Source organism: Balaenoptera ricei, chromosome 9, assembly GCF_028023285.1.
Source record: "Balaenoptera ricei isolate mBalRic1 chromosome 9, mBalRic1.hap2, whole genome shotgun sequence".
In the NCBI taxonomy this organism is placed as follows: Eukaryota; Metazoa; Chordata; class Mammalia; order Artiodactyla; family Balaenopteridae; genus Balaenoptera; species Balaenoptera ricei.
The window spans coordinates 70116535-70136878 of NC_082647.1; the positions used below are offsets into that span (position 1 = coordinate 70116535).

Sequence of the window (20344 nt, forward strand, 5' to 3'; positions counted from 1 at the left end):
AGTAATTTGCATAATGCATTTCAGCTGTATAGACTTCTAAAAAATATCCAATTACTTTTATTTTAATTCTATAGTACTTTGATTAGCAACAGAAAACCTGATTTTTTTCCTCAATACACACTAACGTGTTAAAGTTCAGATTTTGTGTTTTGTGCTGCACAAATTTAGATGTGAATCTTTTATCTGGTGGTGGTAATGTATATTTTAATAAAGCCTTAAAATTGAAAAAAAATAAGCTCCTTATATAACAGAGTTATTTAAGGACTCGTGATAAAACCCTGCATGATTTTTTTTAGGTTACTTTTTAAGTCCTGGCAATCCAACATCATCATATGTAGTCGTCAGAGTCCTTTCTCAATCTTCACAGAAAATACCATTTGTAATATTTCATTTACCTAATCAATATTTATTGAGAAAGCCAAACTGATCAATGTTATTTCACTAACTGCAAAATTCAGGTTTCAGCTCCGTGCGTTAAAAAAGAGTTCAGATTATTTATCCATTCACCAAATCAATGTCGGGCACATATTTTGTGCCAGATATTATTCTAGACAGTCACTAGAAGGTATCATATGAAGATTCAAAGTTCTTGCTTTTATATAATTTAAATTCTAATGAAGAGGCAAAACTTAGAGATGTGAGTGGTAAAGGAAATTCTTTTTAAGGAACTAGTTATTAGACTGATGAGCAAATTAAAAAAAAAAAGAGCTGGTTATTCGAATATTTAAGAGGACAGAACTTCAGACTGAGGAGACACTATATTTGTTTTAGGACACCAATGACAGAATAGGAAAAATCAAAATTGCATAATGAGTTTTTCAATTTACAATAACACCAGGAAAGAGTAAATCACGGGAAAGAAATGTGGAAAGTGTTTGTAAAGGCTATAATTTCCAACACAGGGTTCAGCCCACTCTTTGCTGGTGACTCAAAGTGGGACTTCTTCTTTGAATAATATTATTTAAATTTTAAAAAAATTTATCTTTTTCAATTGAAGTATTATTGACATACAACATTATATTAGTTTCAGGTATACAACATAATGATTCAATATTTGTAGACACTGCAAAATGATCGCCACGCTATGTCTAGGCACCATCTGTAACTATACAATATTACAATTTTTTTTTCTTGTGGTAATTACTTTCAAGATTTACTCTCTTAGCAACTTTCAAATATGAAGACATTTTTAAAAATCGAAGGTTCTAATATTTCAGATAGGAAGAGAAAAAATTCCTGGCTCTGCTCAGGTCAAGCTCATCACACTGACACCGTTCACCCCCAAATTCTCCCATTGAGCAAACACTGTGATCATTCATGCTTAGGAAAGTCTCATGACAAGGGAAGACTTCATACTTCCTCCTGCCTGGGCATTTCTCTAGACCTTCCTTTCTCTTGTAAAGACAGTGAATGGATTTCAACTTCTCTTTTCAGGTCTTGTTGTGTTGCTGAGGTGCAAATGTCTGTATGCAACTCTGGTTCATCAAGGAAGTATTTCCTTCTACTTTTTCATCTTCCACTTTTGTTATCCAAATATGTCTGATCATTCATTGCCTGAGGAAATCCCAACAACTTCAGAGCTCACAGAGATTGCCATCTCTGTGAGTGATAATAACTGTATGTGAGTATCAGTCTTTGTATGTTTTACTGGCACATGCAGATCCAAGGATGTTCTAAAATATGTTTGTGTGTTGGGGGTAGCAATGCACAAAGGAAAGGAAGAGTATAGCAACACTAAAAGGTAATGGGCTTGACCCATTTTCTTTCTCTTGCTATTAACGAAAATAAAACTGAGATTCCCATCTTTGAGAGTCATTCTTTAAGGGATCTTAAAATAGTATGTTTTACAGACTCACAGACTTAGAGAACGAACTTATGGTTACCAGAGGGGAAGGATGGGGGGAGGGATACATTGGGAGTTTGGAATTGATGTGTACACACTGCTACATTTAAAATAAAATGCCGTTCCATGGGGAAAATAATAGTATGTTTTATAATATTATAAAGAATCATGCTTAGGAATATAAGCTCCAAAGTTAGATAACCAAATTTGAATCACATTTTGCCCACTTGGTGCTTGAATGACTCTGTTACTCAAAGTTATTCAAAATGTATGTGCCTTAGTTTCTTCATCTTTTAAATGGAGACTGGTATACTACCTAGTATATGAAGTTACTATGGAAAAAAAAAGTTATGTACATGCAAAAGCACTAAGAACAGTTTCTGGAACATACTAATCATTCAACAAATGTTAGCTATTTCTACTATCTATTATTTTAATTGCCCGTATTTTAACTCAATATCATTTCAGGCCCCAAAAAGTTTAACTTCTTTTGAAAACTTTTCTATAACATTCAGGTCTATTTTTCTCCTTCAGTAACTACTAACTAAGGGAAGGAGGCATCCAGAGAACCTTCTAATACTTCGGGATCATTGCCCTAACCAACAGTTCTCCTGGTAAATGTTCTGCTTTAGCAAAATGTGTGTCTCCAGATATATCCTAGACTAGTGAGAGCAAATGTACCACACACTGCCACAGATCTTCTTTCCTTGCTTACCAACTGGTGTTCGATAAAATGATTCAAAACTCAGTACTAGCAAAAAAAAAAAAAAAAAAAAAAGCCAATGAGCATTTATTGAGCTCACCTGTCTGCTGGAGACCCTGCTGATCTCAGCTGGGCTTCTGCATCCATTTGTTGATTAGCTGGAGGTCAGGTGATCCCGGCTCTTGTTTTCCTTTTGGAGGCAGCAGGCCAGGCGGAATGTGTACATCATGGTGGTGGCAGAAGTGGAAGAGAGCAAGCAGCAACATGCAGGGTCTCTTAAGCCTATTCTCTGCGGTGCACTGCCACTTGTGACTCACTCTGTTGGTAAAAGCAGGTCACAGGATGAATCCCAGAGTCATGAAGTGGACATACATTCCTCGTATGGAAACTAAATGGAAGGAAAGAATATTGCTAAACAGTAATTCAACCCACCACACCCATGTAAACATTATTAAGTGGTCACAATATTCTTTTCCACTGTGCCTAAGTATAGCTTTTATATCCTTAGCTGCCACAGTAATTGCTGGTAAACCTGCTAAATATGAGGGAAAGAAAAAAAATTTGATTGAGACTTCCGGTTTTGCAAATTTTTAATATATTTTACAGAATAATATATCTGAATCTCAAACTCTATTTTCCTATAATGTAAAACATCACACTTATGTTTTGAGAATGTTCTGTTCAGTTATTCATTTGAGACTGAGTCAGTTTGAAAAACATGTACGTATACACTAAATATCAATGAAAATTGTCGTTAGATTTTAAAATATCAATAGTTAGCAATTACCTATATTTTGTTGTGTAAAGAGAACATTTAAAATATTTAATAGTAGTTTCTTACTTTTCATTTAAAAAGATCCATACCTCTTCACAGTTTTGAAACTAAGAACATACCAGAACATATATTAATGTTTCAATGCCAAACACCAGCTGCACAGTCACATCTTGTCCACGTATTTTAAACCATATTAATAAACCCTAAAACAATATGTATTTTTCATTTATTGTTTATTTTTGAATTAAGCTTTTAAAACAATTTCAATCTTTATCTCAAACGGCTTTCTTCACATTTTAATTAAAATATTATCATTTGTTTCCTTGATATAGTGAGTTTCAACATTAAAAGGAAGTAAAATTTACATATTTAACATAAGAAAATGTAGTACTACAACTTGATTTTTATAAAATGAATACTGTATTTATATATATAACGTAAAATTTGATAGGTGTAATTACAGAAGACCCTCGAACAACACAGGGATTAGAGGCGTTGACCCTCCCAGCAGTCAACAATCTGTGCATAATTTAGAGTCAGCCTTCTGTATCCATGGTTCCTTCCTAGCTACTGCTGAAAAAAACCCACGTATAAGTGGACCAGTGCAATTCAAACCTGTGCTGTTCAAGGGTCAAATGTACAGTAAACTAGCATAGAAAAAGAGCGTTTTCCTGGTAAACCAATGCAAAATGCTTAAAGTGACCACAGTAAGAATGGCTCTCGGTAGAATATAGGGGTCTGAGGTCTTGGTAGAATATAGGGGTCTGACTTTTATCTGCAGATGAGTGTATTTGCAAGAAGTCATCTCTCAAATTGAGCACTTTCATGAAAAAAAAAAATACTACCTCTTACCAATATGTCATTAATCAAACTACCGATCGCACTGTGTTAACTTCCTAAAAAGGTTAACTTTAAATTGCATGTAATTAAGTAGCATACATTTAAAAAGAAAACAGCCTTTCCACAAAATTTGCACAAGTAGAAAGCAATTTCAGCAACCCTCAGGCATACTTACTATAATTTTTAAAGGGATTTTGAAAAGTAAAGTGAAAATGGACAGTTATCATGAAAGTAATTAAGTTTCCCGAAGTGGAGATGAATATATAACTGTAAAGTTGCCTCTGGATCTCTTAACAAATAACAAAAACAACTAATTTATCTTTCCCTCCTGGCCAATAATGCTCTTCATTCCCTTTATCCTTAGCTACAATTTCTGTATGTTGGAAACATGGTTGGAAAGCCAAAAGCTTCAGGACTTTCCTCGGGTCACTGGACTGATCTGTCCCTCCTCGTCCATTCCTCCAACGCTCATTCGGAGCCTCTGGCTCATTTCCCAAGGTCTCTCTGCTGGATGTCCTTTGCCCGCAATCATTGTTATAGAGGAAATGAGCTTAAAACTCATTCTCAGTGGTCCTGAGTTTAAGCCCTGCCTTTTGCTACTAGGCAGACATGTGTCTTTGGAGAAAGTAGTGAGGATCCCTGAGCCTCAATTTCCATCTAAACTGTAAAGGATGTGAGGAGATTTCTTTAAATTATTTTCAATGCTGTGAATCACTTTGTAAACTATAAAGAAAAAAATTAAATGCCATAATGATGATGATGATGATGATTTCAGACATCGTCATCTTAATATTTTATTAACTAAATCTCATAACACTAAATGTTTATAATTGCCTAGGGTAAAGGCATACTAACTGTCCCAAGATAAATTCTTGTCTGGCATAATATTCCCTTTTGTTGAAATCTAAGGTAACTCAGCCAGCACTCAATAGATACAGTAATGTTGCTTGTGCCAGAGATTGCCTAGTTTCCCACCACGTACCTAAAGGCACTCATTTTCTCCTTAAAATCTTCGTAACTTTTCCCCTTTTGCCTTTATGGGCACTTTTCAAATTCTTAAAACATTTTCACCTGAAGATGTCAAAAGGCGCACCTATGACTTTTTACAGCGTAGCCAACCTGCCTTAATGTAGACAGACATTCTAACCAAAATCCACACACTGCCCATATATTTCCACCCTCAAGATTTTTAATTAAATGATTTATTTTATATTTCTTAACATCCCTAGAGAAAGAGAAAAAGTGGCGAGCCCAGGAATTGAGATCCAAGCCTACATTCATTCAAATAACACATTTCATTTAGGAGAATGAATTGCAGTAATTATTTCATTTCCTCTATATTCTACTCACTATTATTTAAATGTAAAATATAAACTCTCCTACTATTATGGATACTTGAGAAATGAAGGCAAAATCACCCAACATGTTAAGAAGAGACTGCACAAGGTAGATATTTCATAGTCTATCTTTAACTGAAAACATTTCATGCAATTTTTATAGTTCCCACGTGCAGCCTAAGCCCTGGCATAATCTGATCTAATGTGTTTTTATGAAGTGTATATATAGAATAAAAGGCATCTCTAATGACTGGATTGACAAAACTGTAAAATATAAGGTAAGGGAAAAATCATCAATATTTAAGATGTATATACCAGTGGAAATTTGAAAGAATAAGAACTCGATCTAAAAAGGCAGCAGTTATCTGTATCAAAAGAAAATTAATTATTTTATGTGCAATGGACTCTCTTCCTTTTAGAAGACTAACTTAAGATTGACCAAAATAACTTCACTTTCATGAAGCTTTCCAGTCTTCTTTTAAAATTATTCAGAAAAATCAGAAGCCTTTTAAAATAATGTAAGTCAAAACTATATTTCATAAACCAAGGAAAACATACAATTTTGAAACATTAGAAAAGCAGGAGATTACATCTCCTTTAGGGATCTAGGGTAATGTGAGGCTAATGGTGCAGATACTCAAAGTGCAGAGTTCACTGCTATCTCCTCTTTTTTTTAAGGTGTGAAAAATTGGAATGCAATTCAAAATAACCCATGGAGAGAGGATAATGTTAGAATTAACAATACTCATTAATCTTATTTATTAGTTTCATTATAGTGTGATTTACTAATTAACAGAGAGATAATAGTTGACATTTCCTAAATTCTCATTCCTTGGAGAATTAGCTGACTCATCATTATTTCTATTTTACCTTTCATGCCTTTGTGAAAAGATTCTTTATATGAAGGCTATAATTTTCCACTTATCTGTTCTTTTCCGGTTTAAGCAATTTATATTTGACATGCATAAAAAGTTTTCAAGTTCACCTAAGCATCACATCCTCCAAATTATAAAAGACATAAAAGACAACTTAAACATTCTACCATATACAATTTGGAGAGAAGCACAAAAGAGATACTTAGGTAAATGTTTCTAAGAACACAGTAGGTAATTTTCTCCATGTTCTTTATGCTACCAGTAGTTGACCAATGAGTCCGGAATTTCTTTCTTTGATTAGGGCAGCAATAATGGTGGCACCTTGCCTTAAACTTTCCTGTAGCTTCCGTTCATCCTGAAAGAAAAGATAAAACAATAATTATTTTAGAAAGAAAAGATATCAACACATTAAATTTAACATGGACCTACTTTTCTTTTTAAAAACAATTTATTTTTTAAAAACTTTACAAACATAAATATAACATTGTATAAGTTTAAGGTGTACAATGTGATGATGTGATACAGCAAAATCATTACTAAGTAGGGTTAGTTATCACACCCATCATCTCATATAGTTACCATTTTTTGGAAGGGGGGTGAGAACGTTTAAGATCTACTCTCTCAGGAACTTTAAAGTATACAATACAGTACTGTTAACTATAGTCACCATCTGTACATTAAATTCTCAGAACTTACCCATCTTATAAATGGAAGTTTGTATCATTTGACCAACATCTCCCCATTTCCTCCACTCCTTAGCCCCTGGCAACCACAATCACAGAATCTCTGTTTCTATGTGTTCAAGGAGACACTTTGCAAGGCTTGCTGTTCTTTGGGCTCAGTACTGCATAGAACTCAGACCACAGCCATTGTCCCAAATAAAGGAGAAACGCTTTTATAAGCACTTTCATTGTAGAAAAAATATCTGCTAAGGTACCAAAAAAAGCAATGACACAATTTCAAAAGCTAATAATATGAAACAAAAGATTATTTTCCCTTAATCCAATATTGAAGACCAACTTTGGCTCTTCACTTAAGTGTGAATATTTCTTTGATGATACAAGGTTTCTCTTCACCTTTTTTTTTTTTTTTTTCTTGAGGGTTCTTCAACAACAGACTTTGTTATAAACTGTGAGTACTGGTGTGGAGGAAAAAAAAACAAAACAAAAAACCTGCTTGTTTTTGAAGTAAAGATCAGGCAGATTTGTGAAAAGAGTTATTTCACAAGTTGCTAAAATGTGATTTTCCCTTTGAAATCATATTGCCTATGAAATTCTGTTTTTTCTAATTATTTAGGCTTCTTGAAGGTATGAGGGGATGATAATATGAAGGGAAAAATGAAAGTGGAAACAGAGTTAATATCTTAAGGTCCTTGGGTTATGAATTGTGCTAGGTTCAAAAAGAGGGATCTGGTAACCAATTTCTACACTTCGGCATCGTCCGTAATGCCTTATCCCAACATTCGGTATATCACTAGGACCCATTGTTTCTACCTCCTTAATGTTTCTTGAATCCATATACTCCACTCAAACTGCCACTGCCAGCATAATACCTCTGGCCCTGAATTACTGAAACAATCTCATAGTCTCTCTGAAGTCCGTCCTCTTCTATCCTATTTCCCACACAGCAATGAAAATACTGATTTTACATAATAAAAATCTGATCACATCATTATCCTGCATAAAATCCTTTGAAGGCCATCTTTAAACTTCAGGATCAAGTATTAACCCTTTACCTGGAAGGTCGTTTATCCTTCCAGCCTCTTCTTACCATTCCCTTAAAATCACTCAGTTCTCCAAGCCATGTAGAACTGTTTAAGATTGCCCAGTCAAGCCATTTTTCAAGCTTTCATCCCTTTGCACCAGCTAATCCCTTTGCCAGAAAAGCTGTTCCACTCCCTCTCCTGGCCTAGCTTACCCTAGTTGCTCCGAGGTTCAATTCAGATATCAGAGACTCCTGAAATCTCCCTTGACTGCTGTTCTTCAACCCAATTTGAGTGAGGTGAATCTATACGTTTCCATAGCTATGAATTCCTCTAGCACACTGAATTCTAATAGTCTTTTTAGCTGGCCATCTATTCCACCAGATGATCAGTTTCTTGATGTAAAGAATATTTTATCTTTGAATATAAAAAACTTAGTTCAATGCCTAACACATGGTTGCCCTCCATACATTATAACAAATTCAAAGCAAAGGAGGCTTGACAATGATAGACATATGTTCACCCTTTCAGTTTGACTCATTTGTTAACAATGACCACTATTTGGTTACTTTGTTTACCCCTATTTACATATTTAGCCAGAAGTCTGGCAACAGTACAAAGAAGAATATTATCTTATCGAAGCCTTCCCACTACCACCACGCCTCCACTAGCCCAGACCTGGGTTTCTCATCTATGATGATGGTAGTTAAGAGATCACCTCTACTTAAACTACTCTTTCCCGTCAGTTTCCCTGATTTGTTCTAAGAGGTGGAACTGGGGACGAGGCACAGGGGCTGAATGTGGCTACTTTGCCTCTTGTGAGTGAGTTTTAATGACATTTCAATAATGGATTTCAAATGCTGTACCGGTTTCCAGAATATCAAATCACATTAACAAATCATTTAAAAGCCAAATATGTTTGAGCTTAAAATGTGATTCACTTATATAGGAGCAGATATCATTCATGACACACCATTTATAAATATAGAAATAGTATTCTAAAACTGAATGAAATAGAAACCAACTAGAGATATGTATTTGTCACTCAATAATTAATTAATTACAATGTTGCACGGTATGATACACATCTACTCCCAAGTCTCATTAAAATGAGATATACAACAGATGATGATAATTAAGGTTTCCCATTCAAAAATAAACAGAAAAAGGCTATCTGTATAACCTCTTTGAAACCAGTTTACACTTATAATGAAAGCAGCATGGTAACAAAGAAATGAAGGGGGAAAACCTGTTTAAGATCCTAGGGCTAGAAAAATCGCATTTCTCTATCTTGGAATAAATCTTCCATGCTCATTTTGATTGCTCCACAACTTACATATCTTTAGCTACTAACAAATTTAAGTAAGATTGTTCTTTGAAAGATTACTTTGGCAATTTTTTATACGCATCGTTTGGAAAGATTAGAATTCAGTGAGAAGAACCTATGTTATTCCACTAAATATTTGTTTTCCCTCTCTGCCTGACCTCAATCATTTCATCTTTGAAAAATATGGAATTTTAAGAGCTGATTTCAACAAGATGGTGAGACATACATATACTAAGAAAATTCTAGTATGTACAAAAATTAGATAGACAAACAATTTATGGATTTCAAACTCATTTCAAAATTCCATACCTCTATAAAAGTATTGATAACGTAAGTAAAAAATGCAAGGAAATAAATCTTTAAAAAGCATTTCCTGCTGAAAGTGGATATGCAAAACAGTGTTTTCAATCCTTGATGGAGATAGGGAGTGGAGGGGCAATACAGGTGGTCATTTTATTATCAATCATCTATATTTATGCACATGTATATGCATACATTCCTTTGTGTGCTCCAAATATTATATAATAAAAATGTTTAGTGTTAAAACTACGTGAGCAAGGTCAACATGAACACTGAAAAATCATGTTGATGGTATGCACTCTTGATATGCTATGATGAAATGGTATTTACCTCTGTGGTCTCCCTCCTCAAAACCCATAACGCCAGTCTAATCATGAGAAAAAACATCAGACAAACTCCAATAGAGGGACATACTACAATATATCTGACCAGTACTCCTCAAAATTGTCAAGTTCATAAAAAACAAGGTAAGTCTGAGAAGCTGTCACAGCCAACTGTGGAGACATGACAGCTGTCTCCTAAGGAGACATGAAAACTAAAGGTAATGTGGTATCCTGGAATAAAAAAAAAAAAAAAATTTGGTAAAACCAAGGTAATCTGCATGAACTATGGCTTAGTTGTTAATAGGGGAAATTGCACAAAGGGCACAAGGGAACTCTGTAATATCCTCCCAATTTTTCTGTGAATCTAAAACACAAAGTGTATTATTTTTCAAGAAAAGATGTGTTTAATCAGGCTCTAGAGTCAGATTGCTGGTATTCAAATACTGGCCTTCACAACTGTCAAATATCTTTGAGCAAATTATCAAAGTTTTATAGTTCTGCGTTTTTCATCTAAAACTGGGGTAACAATATTATCTACTTTACAGATTTTTCTGTAGGGACTAAACCAGGTAAGACATGTAAATCACAGATACCTAACAAATATTCTATAATAACCGTTGTTAGAATTATTATTTTTATGGAGGGTACTGTTTCAGCCACAACACAGTAGCTGATAACACCTACTCACCATACATAACCATTAAATCTGGTAAACTCTATGTAAAAATGTCGTTTGCGGATCTAAGACAGTAACCAATGCATATCTACAGTCCTTGAAAGCAGAGACCATTCACCTCAGATGTCTTGTTGAGAGAATTTTTCGAAACTATAAAGAAGAGAAATAGAGTCCAAGTGAATGATGGTCTCTCTGGATATAAAAGACAGAGATTACAATTTAAAGTTGTCAAAGTGGTTCAGGTTGTGCGAAAAACATCCCTGCGATGGGAGAGTTGCAAAGAAGTCCTAAAATTCTGCTGAAAATTCCCCTTATTTGGCCAATTCCTAATCGGCACTTGCACAGGTGGACTCCATAGGGCCTAGCAGAGAATAATTTCTGGGAAGCTAGAGCAATGAGCAGAGATTTCAGAAGCTGCACTGCACTTAGAAGATTAGATGTGAGGTAGGCTGGAACAAGGAGACCTTGGTGAACACCCATGGCCTTCAGCCGAGATCTCTGAAAGACCATGCCTATAACCCAGGAATACAGACAAAACTGAACTAGAAATGCCCTAACAAAGCTTTAACAAGCTCCAGAAAAGCAAGTTGATTTCCCAGTAACACACATGCTTGCCAGAACAAATTTTAATATTCTTTGGAGGAAGCTAAAATAAACTAGAGCTTTTATAATGTTTTGTAACTAACAGATGGCATACAATAAAATATTACTTGACAAGTAAAGACCGCAAAACAGCAAAGATAAATAAATAAATAAATATCCATAAACAAGAGAAAAAAAAATCAATTTAAACAGATCCAGAAATGATCCATATATTGGAATTACCCTGCAAGGATTTCAAAATAACTACGATTAATATATTTAAAAAATAGAGGAAGAGAAGGAAACGTTGATGAAAACTGGAAAGTTTCAACATAGAATTGAAATCTCAAATAAAAAAACAATTTTTACAATTTTACAATATAATACTTGAAATTAAGAATTAATTGACTGATTTAATATGAGATGGGAAGAGCCAGAGACAATATTAGTGACCCTGAAGTGAAGTAAAAAAATATCCAAACTGAAGCAAGAGAGAAAAATGGTGAATTACTACCATAATCATCTTATACCTTGTAATCACATTACTATTCCATTTCCCTATTCCTTATCTACTGACACACCCTACCACCATCACCAAGAAACCTGCTTGGAACATTTAGAAAACTACATATGGGTTATGTCAGCAGCCATGTCATCTGGGAATATTTACTCCATGAAACAAACAAAAAATTTGAAAAATGTTAACCCCATCCCTAGAAAACCAATGTGATGTAATGTACAAATATATGTACAGGACTAGACTGTAGGTAATATTGCTACCGTTGCACATGAGAGAACAAGGGAATTCAGAGCATGGTAAGATCACATGAGGCAGGAATGTTTCCTCAGGGAGACAGAACCAAATGAAGAGAGAAAGAGGAAGAAAATACTGTAGAGTCCAGGATGAACAAGAAATATTTTGGGACAAGAAATGGCTGATCCTTAGCGTGACATATCAATGTGATAAAGCTATTGTAAGAAGAGTGGGTACCCAAATTTTCACATTAAAAAATTAAGAAAAAAGCACCCAAATTAAATTTATCAGCAGTTCACTTACTATCTGTAACTCCAGCAACATTCATGGCTAGGCTTCAGGTTTATAGTAACCTTGATTTATAGTCAGTCATAAAGAGCATAAACTGTGAACATGGCACACCAATGTTTACATACCCACACATAAAAATCAAAAACATTCATTTAATTAAAAGAAAAACAAGAGGATATTTAATAAGATTATTAAAGTCTGCATTTTGCTTAAATCTAAATTATTGTCGTAACAGTAATTACTTGTTATCTTATTGTTCTGTTCACTTAAGAACAAGGTCAAATTTTTGAAAAACAATAAAAATTGCACTCTTATCTTCTCATAAAAAAATAAAAATATAACTTCTAGCTGTAAAATACAACATTCACTCTTTTTCTTGGTTACAGCTGTATTATAAACTAGAAACTGGTCCTAAAGGAAAAAAAAGGATGTAGTAATCAGGTTTCTTAAATTACTGGGAGGGAAAATATCAAAATGTTAACAAGAGTTATTTTTGGATGACAGATTTATGGCTATTTTTATTTCATCTTTATGTTTTGCTTTATTTTCAAATTTTTCATAATAAACACGCTTTAATAAGAAAAATAAGTTATTTTAAAACTTAGTTTCAAGACTTTAAATTCAGGGACTAAATTTGATTTGTTATCTCATAAAATCAGTACTTCATAATTGTCTAGATTTCCAGAGAATATTTATCCCCACCAAAAACTTCAAAATCTGTACAAAGAAAACATTTTTGTTTGAATATTGCAATTTTCAATAAAAGATTTCCAAAAGAATCATATTAATAATTCACAAAGTTATAGCTTATGGCTGATTTAGAGGTTAAGAAAGATATCATGGAAGTTAAGCTAAAAGTAACAACAAAAAATGTGTACTTAATTTTATTCAGCATGTTAACAGTTGCTCATTGAGATTTTGAAGAGTTTCTCACAGTTGGGTTATTTAAATACCAGGAAGAATATTTTAAAAATCAATATAAAATTGCTGTTTTTAATTTTTTATATCCTTGAACTGAATTATTTAGGACTAGAATTCACCATAGGTTTTAACCAGAAACTTGTCATATTTAGCTATTTCTCTATCACTTTGTAATTTCAAGATTAGGATGAAATATGCTATACTTAGATGGGGGCTTCTCTGGTGGCGCAGTGGTTAAGAATCCGTCTGCCAATGCAGGGGACACGGGTTCCATCCCTGGTCTGGGAAGATCCCACATGTCATGGAGCAACGAAGCCCGTGCGCCACAACTACTGAGCCTGCGAGCCACAACTACTGAAGCCCGTGCGCCTAGAGCCCATGCTATGCAACAAGAGAAGCCACCGCAATGAGAAGCCCGTGCACCGCAACGAAGAGTAGCCCCCACGCAGCAAGGAAGACCCAACACAGCCAATAAATAAATAAGTTTATTTAAAAAAAAAAAAAAAAAGATGCACAAAAGTTCCATTACCATTACCTTTTAAAAACAATTTTAAAATTACTCTAGAGTAATTAAGTCTTGTCAATGGAATCCTGTACTTTAGGTTTTTTGTATGAGATATACATATATGTACATATATAATTATTATTATTATTATTTTTGGTTGATGGTAGGTTTCTTTCCCATGGTTCTATCTATCATCTTCCATAGAGTAGTGAAGTCTCGATGCAAAAATTCTCATGGGACCTCTAAGCCTTTGGCAAGCTCTTTGGAAATCAGGGAAAGTGGATTTCTTTACTTTCACAGAAGATTGGGAATGAAATGGCACCTCCATTATTCATACCAGCTTTTTTCCCTGCTCCCCACCGTCTACCTCACAATTTGGACAAGTAACGCCTGCAGTTTCAGAAGTAAATGACGAAGAAGTAGCACCTTGCAAGTGTACAAGTGATCAATTTTCTGTAATGCCATATCCTCAGAATTCCTTACTGATCCACTGTCCCTTTCAGTTTTCTCAAAGGAGAACTTTTGGCAAAACTATACCCAGTTTTGGCAAAACTTGAAGAACTTTTTAAAAGGTATATTTCAAAACATTAAACCCTATCATTGTACTACACAGATATCAGTACTTGAATTAAAGAGGTATAAACAAGTTTATGGTATGCTGTTAGAATCAAATTTATGTGGAGTTTGTAGGATCTTGTCTCAAAGAATGGCAGGAAAAGCTATGACATCACTGTTCTCCAAATCTTTATAGACAACCTAAAAGGAAATCTTTTGAGATTTTCATCTTCCATACACATCATTCCTAAAGAACACAATGTACTCTGTTAAAAGAAAATCTACAAATTTAAAATATACGTATAAATGTATTATTTAGGCTTTAGATGTCTCAAGAGATTACAAAGATCTTTTGGAAGGGTAAACATTACATTGTCTCAGCAAATTCCATACCGAAAGCCTAATTCAAGTTCCATGAATTACAAAACTGTCCTGAAATTCAATTTCCTTATATTTTGGTATTAATATCTTTCTGCCATCCATCCTTATTTTGGTGAACTCATGCAAAAATTATCTAAATGCCACAAAATTTCAATCACTCTAAACAAATAAAACCTGTATCTATGTATGTCTATATATCTATCCATCCATAACACATACAATATACAAAGACCCTAAGTTGCATAGTTTAGAAACATTTTAAGTTTTGTTACATTTGTAAGGTAATTAATATCGTATCAACATAATTAGAGGCTAAATTTCCTTTCTGTATACATTTTGCTGAAATGGAAGAAAAAAAAATCTAATGGTAACACACTGTCCCCTAGTGGAGATGAAAAAAAAAGTTCATTATTTGTAAATTTCCAAAACTGCAGAAAAAAAGCAGTCACTTACTAATAGAGTTTGCAAAAAACAAGAGTCCTCTCCAAATGAAAAGTATTTGCCTCTTGCTCATTTGAGTGAAACAAATGTCTCCTGAAAACCTCGACAACAAAATACTAGTGAAAATGCACTTGAGTTTACTTATTAACATAAGTACCACACAGCACTTTTCATTTCCTTTATTCTCCTTGCCTAGCACAAGGTCTTGCACATACTGAAGGTTCTCAGTAAATATTTGTGAAACAAGATAATTAAGAAGAAAGAATTGGTCAAGAAACCCTGAGGGGGCAGCACTGTTACTCTGCTGAATAAGAACAGAGACTAAAGATTAGGAAAGACCCCAACTATGCAGCTCTCAGAGCCAGAGTGCAGTGGGGTAAAACCTGGGCAGCCAAAAGCACCAGACATCTGGCTTGAGAACACGCATTTCATTATCGTGTCAGTTATTTCTAGATCTGGGACTTGTCACACTGTCATACTTTATTTTCTTACATCATTCATAATATCAATTCTCCCACTTAATAAAGTTGAAAAATCTGTCTCATACACAATGTCTCTTTTAATTAGCAAAAATGTTTTGATCCTATACAACTTACCCAACAGTTACCAAGTCCTGCTAGTTTTCTACTGTGACATCCCTCACCAGCTATACTCTGACCACTCTCAGTCTACATCCTTACCATCCTGTACCTAGATTCCTCTAGGATGTCCTAACTGGCTATTTCTCTCTGTCCATGGCTACGGCTCTAATCTCACTAGAACAACCATTTTCACTGTGTCAAACCCACGTTACTTTCAGCACAAACTTCATCTTAGCATTCAAGACTATTCACAATCAACCTAATCAATCCTTCTGACCAGTTTCCACTCCTTTACTATACAGAATCCACTTCTGTGGCCATACTGATACAATCACTGTTTTCTCTTCTCCAGTAAAATGGATTCCCAATAATTGTCTTTCTAATTCACATCAATTTTCAAATACCTGGCTGTGATGACTTCCTCTTATGAAATCATTTATTTTACTACACATCAGTAATTTGCATTATCATAGTTTGCCTCACAATCTCTTACAATATCTTGTTAGGTTTGCATATGTATAGATCCTATTTTCTTAGCTAAATTGTAGACAGTAAAAGGCAACTCTCCCAAATTAAATTCTAAAATCAAATAAAGTCCTATACCTATAGTAGGTACTCAGTAAACTAACCAGATTAATTTGCTAGTTAATTCTATAAATATCTGGCTTTATATATAACTATTAAGTCATCTTTGAAGCATCGATGTTTTTAGATAAAGGATATATCATTATAGAAATAACCCCCTAAAAATAAAAATAAGAAAAAAACTTGTATCTATACTTGGAAACTGAAAAGGTGTGAAAAACTATAAATTTGTGCTACATGATTCCTCTCCTATGAAAGAAAGCCTGGTCTCAGAGATAAGTGTAGGGACAATGATAAATTTACACTAACATACCCAAGTCAGGAGGATAAAGGCAGACAATGAGGCAGGCATTCTCTTATTTGAGGTGGTTGCATAAGCAGAAAATCTGTATACCAGGTGTTGGTAGGCAATGAGTCCTGTTTCCACAATGGGTGAGAAAAGATAGGGTGGACAGAAAGATTATTCAGAAGAGTATCTTCCTGAGTGGATGGCCCAGGCGTTAGTAGAAAAATGTACTGATAATTTCTCTTAGAGCATAAAGATTGGTTGAATTTTTCCCATAGAATTTAGATTCAAACTTACAAACTTAAATCAAGGAAAGATAACTAAAATAGGCCAATTCAAACATAACTTCTTGGAAGCAACATGTGTGTGTGTGGAAAGGGAGGAATTACTATTGAAATAGTTTTGAGCAGTTAAAAAAGAAAAAGATGTCTGGTTAATGACCATTAGACTCTTAAATAGTGGTTAGATGGGTGAATAGTTAGTATCCAAAGTTTTAATCTCAAAGTTCCACAGAAAAATATTTACCATTGTATTAAAAACTCTATTTCCTTCCAAGAAGAAGACTTTCAATTGCAACTTACATAAAGAGTTCTATCCTGACCAGAATGGTGCCAATTTTTATCAGTCTTAACTAGCAGATAATTAGCCTGACAAAGTTCCCTCCCACAATGAAGAGCAGAGTTCTTTTTCATGGAGAAGGACACATGGTAGAAGATTACCTACAGAGCTTCTTCCTAATAAGAAGGTAGATAAAAATCAGCAGATATGTGAAACAATTTTCTAGGTGGAAAGAACCTTCTGGAATCATTAGCATTAACTATATTTCTCTGAAATGATGTTGCTAAATGAAAACAACAAGATTCAAGAAGATACTTTGAACATAGAAGTGGGAACAAAGTAGGAATAATTTTACATCTCTAGAGATTCATGTAGATATTAAGTAAATGTATTTGAATTAAATATCTCATTGGAAGTGGTATACAACCTACCTATTCTATATAAATTTGACTTAGATAAATGGAAGACAGACTTGAAAATTTCTAGAACTCAGAAGAATAAAAGACTTAAAATAATAAGAAGAGAGTCAAGACATTAATTAAAGAACCAAATTGTATAAGGGAAACTGGGGGAGAAGACACAGATAATACAGAAGTCATTATAAACATGTAGAAGAAAATTCCCTGAGTTGAAGAAAGACCAGTGTCTGCAGATAGACAGGTATCAATTTAGACCCTTGCAAAATTAGTGAAAGAACCCCCCCCCAAAAGAAGCCATATTCTGATGATACTTTCAAATTTAAAGATAAAAATTCAACAGGCTGCATCAGGCAATACAGATTATTTTCAATAGATAAGAATGGCTGATGTGTAACTTCTCTGAAATATTAAATACCCCAAGAAAATGGGATCTAAGGAAAAGACTGTTACATAGGAATCCTGGCTAACTGTAAGAAGGACAAAAAAGGAGACATTGTGGGATATGCAAGGGCTCTGAAAGCATACCCATTAGTACAGTCTTTCTTTAAAAAAAAAAAGGAGTACTTAAAAAGTTAACTTATTCAATAACGAAATAAATGAGGAAAAAAATAAGAACAAGATTCCTTTCAGTGACTGTATCTCAGGAACTTACCTGATACCAGGATGTAAGTTATATATTAAGATATGAATAGAGAGATGTTTTTTCCCTTAATGGAATACATAGTTGGGCAAGTCAGACAAACACATAAACACATATATGCATTCACAATAACAAGTTATGAAGAAAACAACAAACCAGTTTAGTATCAAAATGAAACCAGCATTAGAATTTCTAGGCACAAAATAATTTAAACCTATGTAAAAAAAATCTACATAAACAAACATGGATCCACAGAAATGAGCAGTCTCTTAAACAAGAACAGACTTGAAAAGTAAGAAATACAACTTTTACAAATAAAAAACATTACAAATTTAAACCAAAAAAAGCCTCAAAGGATGGATCAAACAACAGATTAGACACAGCTGAAAAGAGAATTACTGAAACTGAAGACAGAATTGAAGAAATTACTCAGAATTCATATTAGAGAAGACAAGAAATGGAAAATATAAAGAGGTTAAGAGATTTGGCAGACATGATAAGAATGTTTACTATATATTTAATCAGAATCCCAGAAAGAGAGGATAGAGACAATGGGGAGAAATAATATTGCTTAAAAAAGTCCAGAATTTATAGCACATAGGAATTCATTCATAAAGGAAACCCAATGAATTCTGAAGTGGATAAAAAGGAAACTCAACAAGTAGACAAATTTCAGGGAAACCATGTAACACTAAACATAAAGACATGATCCTAAAGCAACTAGAGAGAACAAACCAACAGAGGACCAACAGTTACACTGACAACAGTTTTTCTCACAGCAATAATGGTAGCAAGAACATACTGGCATATCTGCAAACTGCTAAGAATAAAAGCAAAAAAACAAAAACAAAAGCAAAAAAAACCCCAACTCCCTCCAAAAAAAAACCTATCAACCTAAAATGCATATACCTCTTACCCACAAACATCATTTATCAGAAATGAAAACAGAAGATGGGCTCCCTCAGATAAACAAAACATAAAATTTTATTCCTAAAAATACTATGGCACTAAGGGATGTACCTCAGGTGGAAGAAAGATAATTTCAGAAAGACAATCTAATAAGTCAGGAAGGCATGGAATACAAAGAAGTAGCTTTAAAATGAGTATATAAATCTAAAACAAGAAATGTCTTAAGAAAAAAAATAAAAGTAACATACTATTTTTGAAATATTTTGTAAGCCTGAAATTATTTCAAAAATTTCAAGATGAAAAGTTATTAATAACAGAGAAAAAAACTAGTGAAAAACTAAAATCTTAATTAAACAGTTAAGAAAAAACATGAGGAAAGTAGAACAGACAGAAAGCAAAAAATAAGGTGAGAGTAACCACTCCAAATACTTTTTTTAATTTGAATAAATGTAAATGACTAACTAAGCCCATGGGTAAAAACACAAAGATTGTCATGTTGGATTAAAAACTAAACACAGCTACATGGCCTTTATAATAGCTACACATACAACACAAGGACACACACAAAAGGCTGAGAGTCAAGTGACTGAGAAGGGTAGATCAGAGAGGCACTAACCCAAAGAAAGCTCGGTTCACTGTATTCAGTATATTCACTATAAAAATACAGACTTTAAGACAAAAAGCAATATTACAGATAGACGGTCACTACAAAAGTTATAAAAAGTTTCCTTTACCAGAAGCACTTTTGGATATTGGGGGAAATTACAAACTCCATTTTGGACAAACCTGAGATTTGAGGGAGACATCCAAGATAAAATATCAAATAGGCAGTTATGAGTATAGAGCACAGAAAATAGTCATTTTCAAATGAAGGGTATTTAAAACCATATGAGTGGGTGAGAATTCTTGGGGATCACACAGGACAGTGCTCTAAGAATCTGCAGCATTTAGGCATCTAAGAGAAGTAAAGAAGCTGGCAAAGAGTCTGACAAGGAGCAGACATACTTTGTAGGAAGAAATCAGGAGTGTGATATTTACAGAACCTGAGATAAAAGGGTCATAAAGAAGAAAATGATACCTAGTTGTCCATCAATATTTACAGATTGTTATAGAAAAAAATCATTCAGTTATACAGAGAGAAGGATAATTATTTTAATGGATTATAAAGCAAAGCAATGCTTTAATAATTATTCTTCAAACACAAGGTTTTTTAAAAAATATGTAAAATACATCAC

General features: G+C 33.9%; 1 protein-coding gene and 1 long non-coding RNA gene across 2 annotated transcripts in view; both read right to left on the reverse strand.

Moving 5' to 3' along the window:
• The window catches only part of LOC132371545 (uncharacterized), a 79731-nt gene extending 76657 nt beyond the window's left edge, over nucleotides 1-3074 (reverse strand). The window contains exon 1 of the long non-coding RNA XR_009504872.1: nucleotides 2647-3074. This is a non-coding gene — a long non-coding RNA (uncharacterized LOC132371545). The remainder of the gene's footprint in view (nucleotides 1-2646) is intronic.
• A 181-nt stretch (nucleotides 3075-3255) lies between these two features.
• The window catches only part of CRPPA (CDP-L-ribitol pyrophosphorylase A), a 324433-nt gene continuing 307344 nt past the window's right edge, over nucleotides 3256-20344 (reverse strand). The window contains exon 10 of the mRNA XM_059933945.1: nucleotides 3256-6728. Within this exon, the coding sequence (XP_059789928.1) occupies nucleotides 6624-6728 (105 nt within the window). The 3' untranslated portion in view covers nucleotides 3256-6623. The remainder of the gene's footprint in view (nucleotides 6729-20344) is intronic.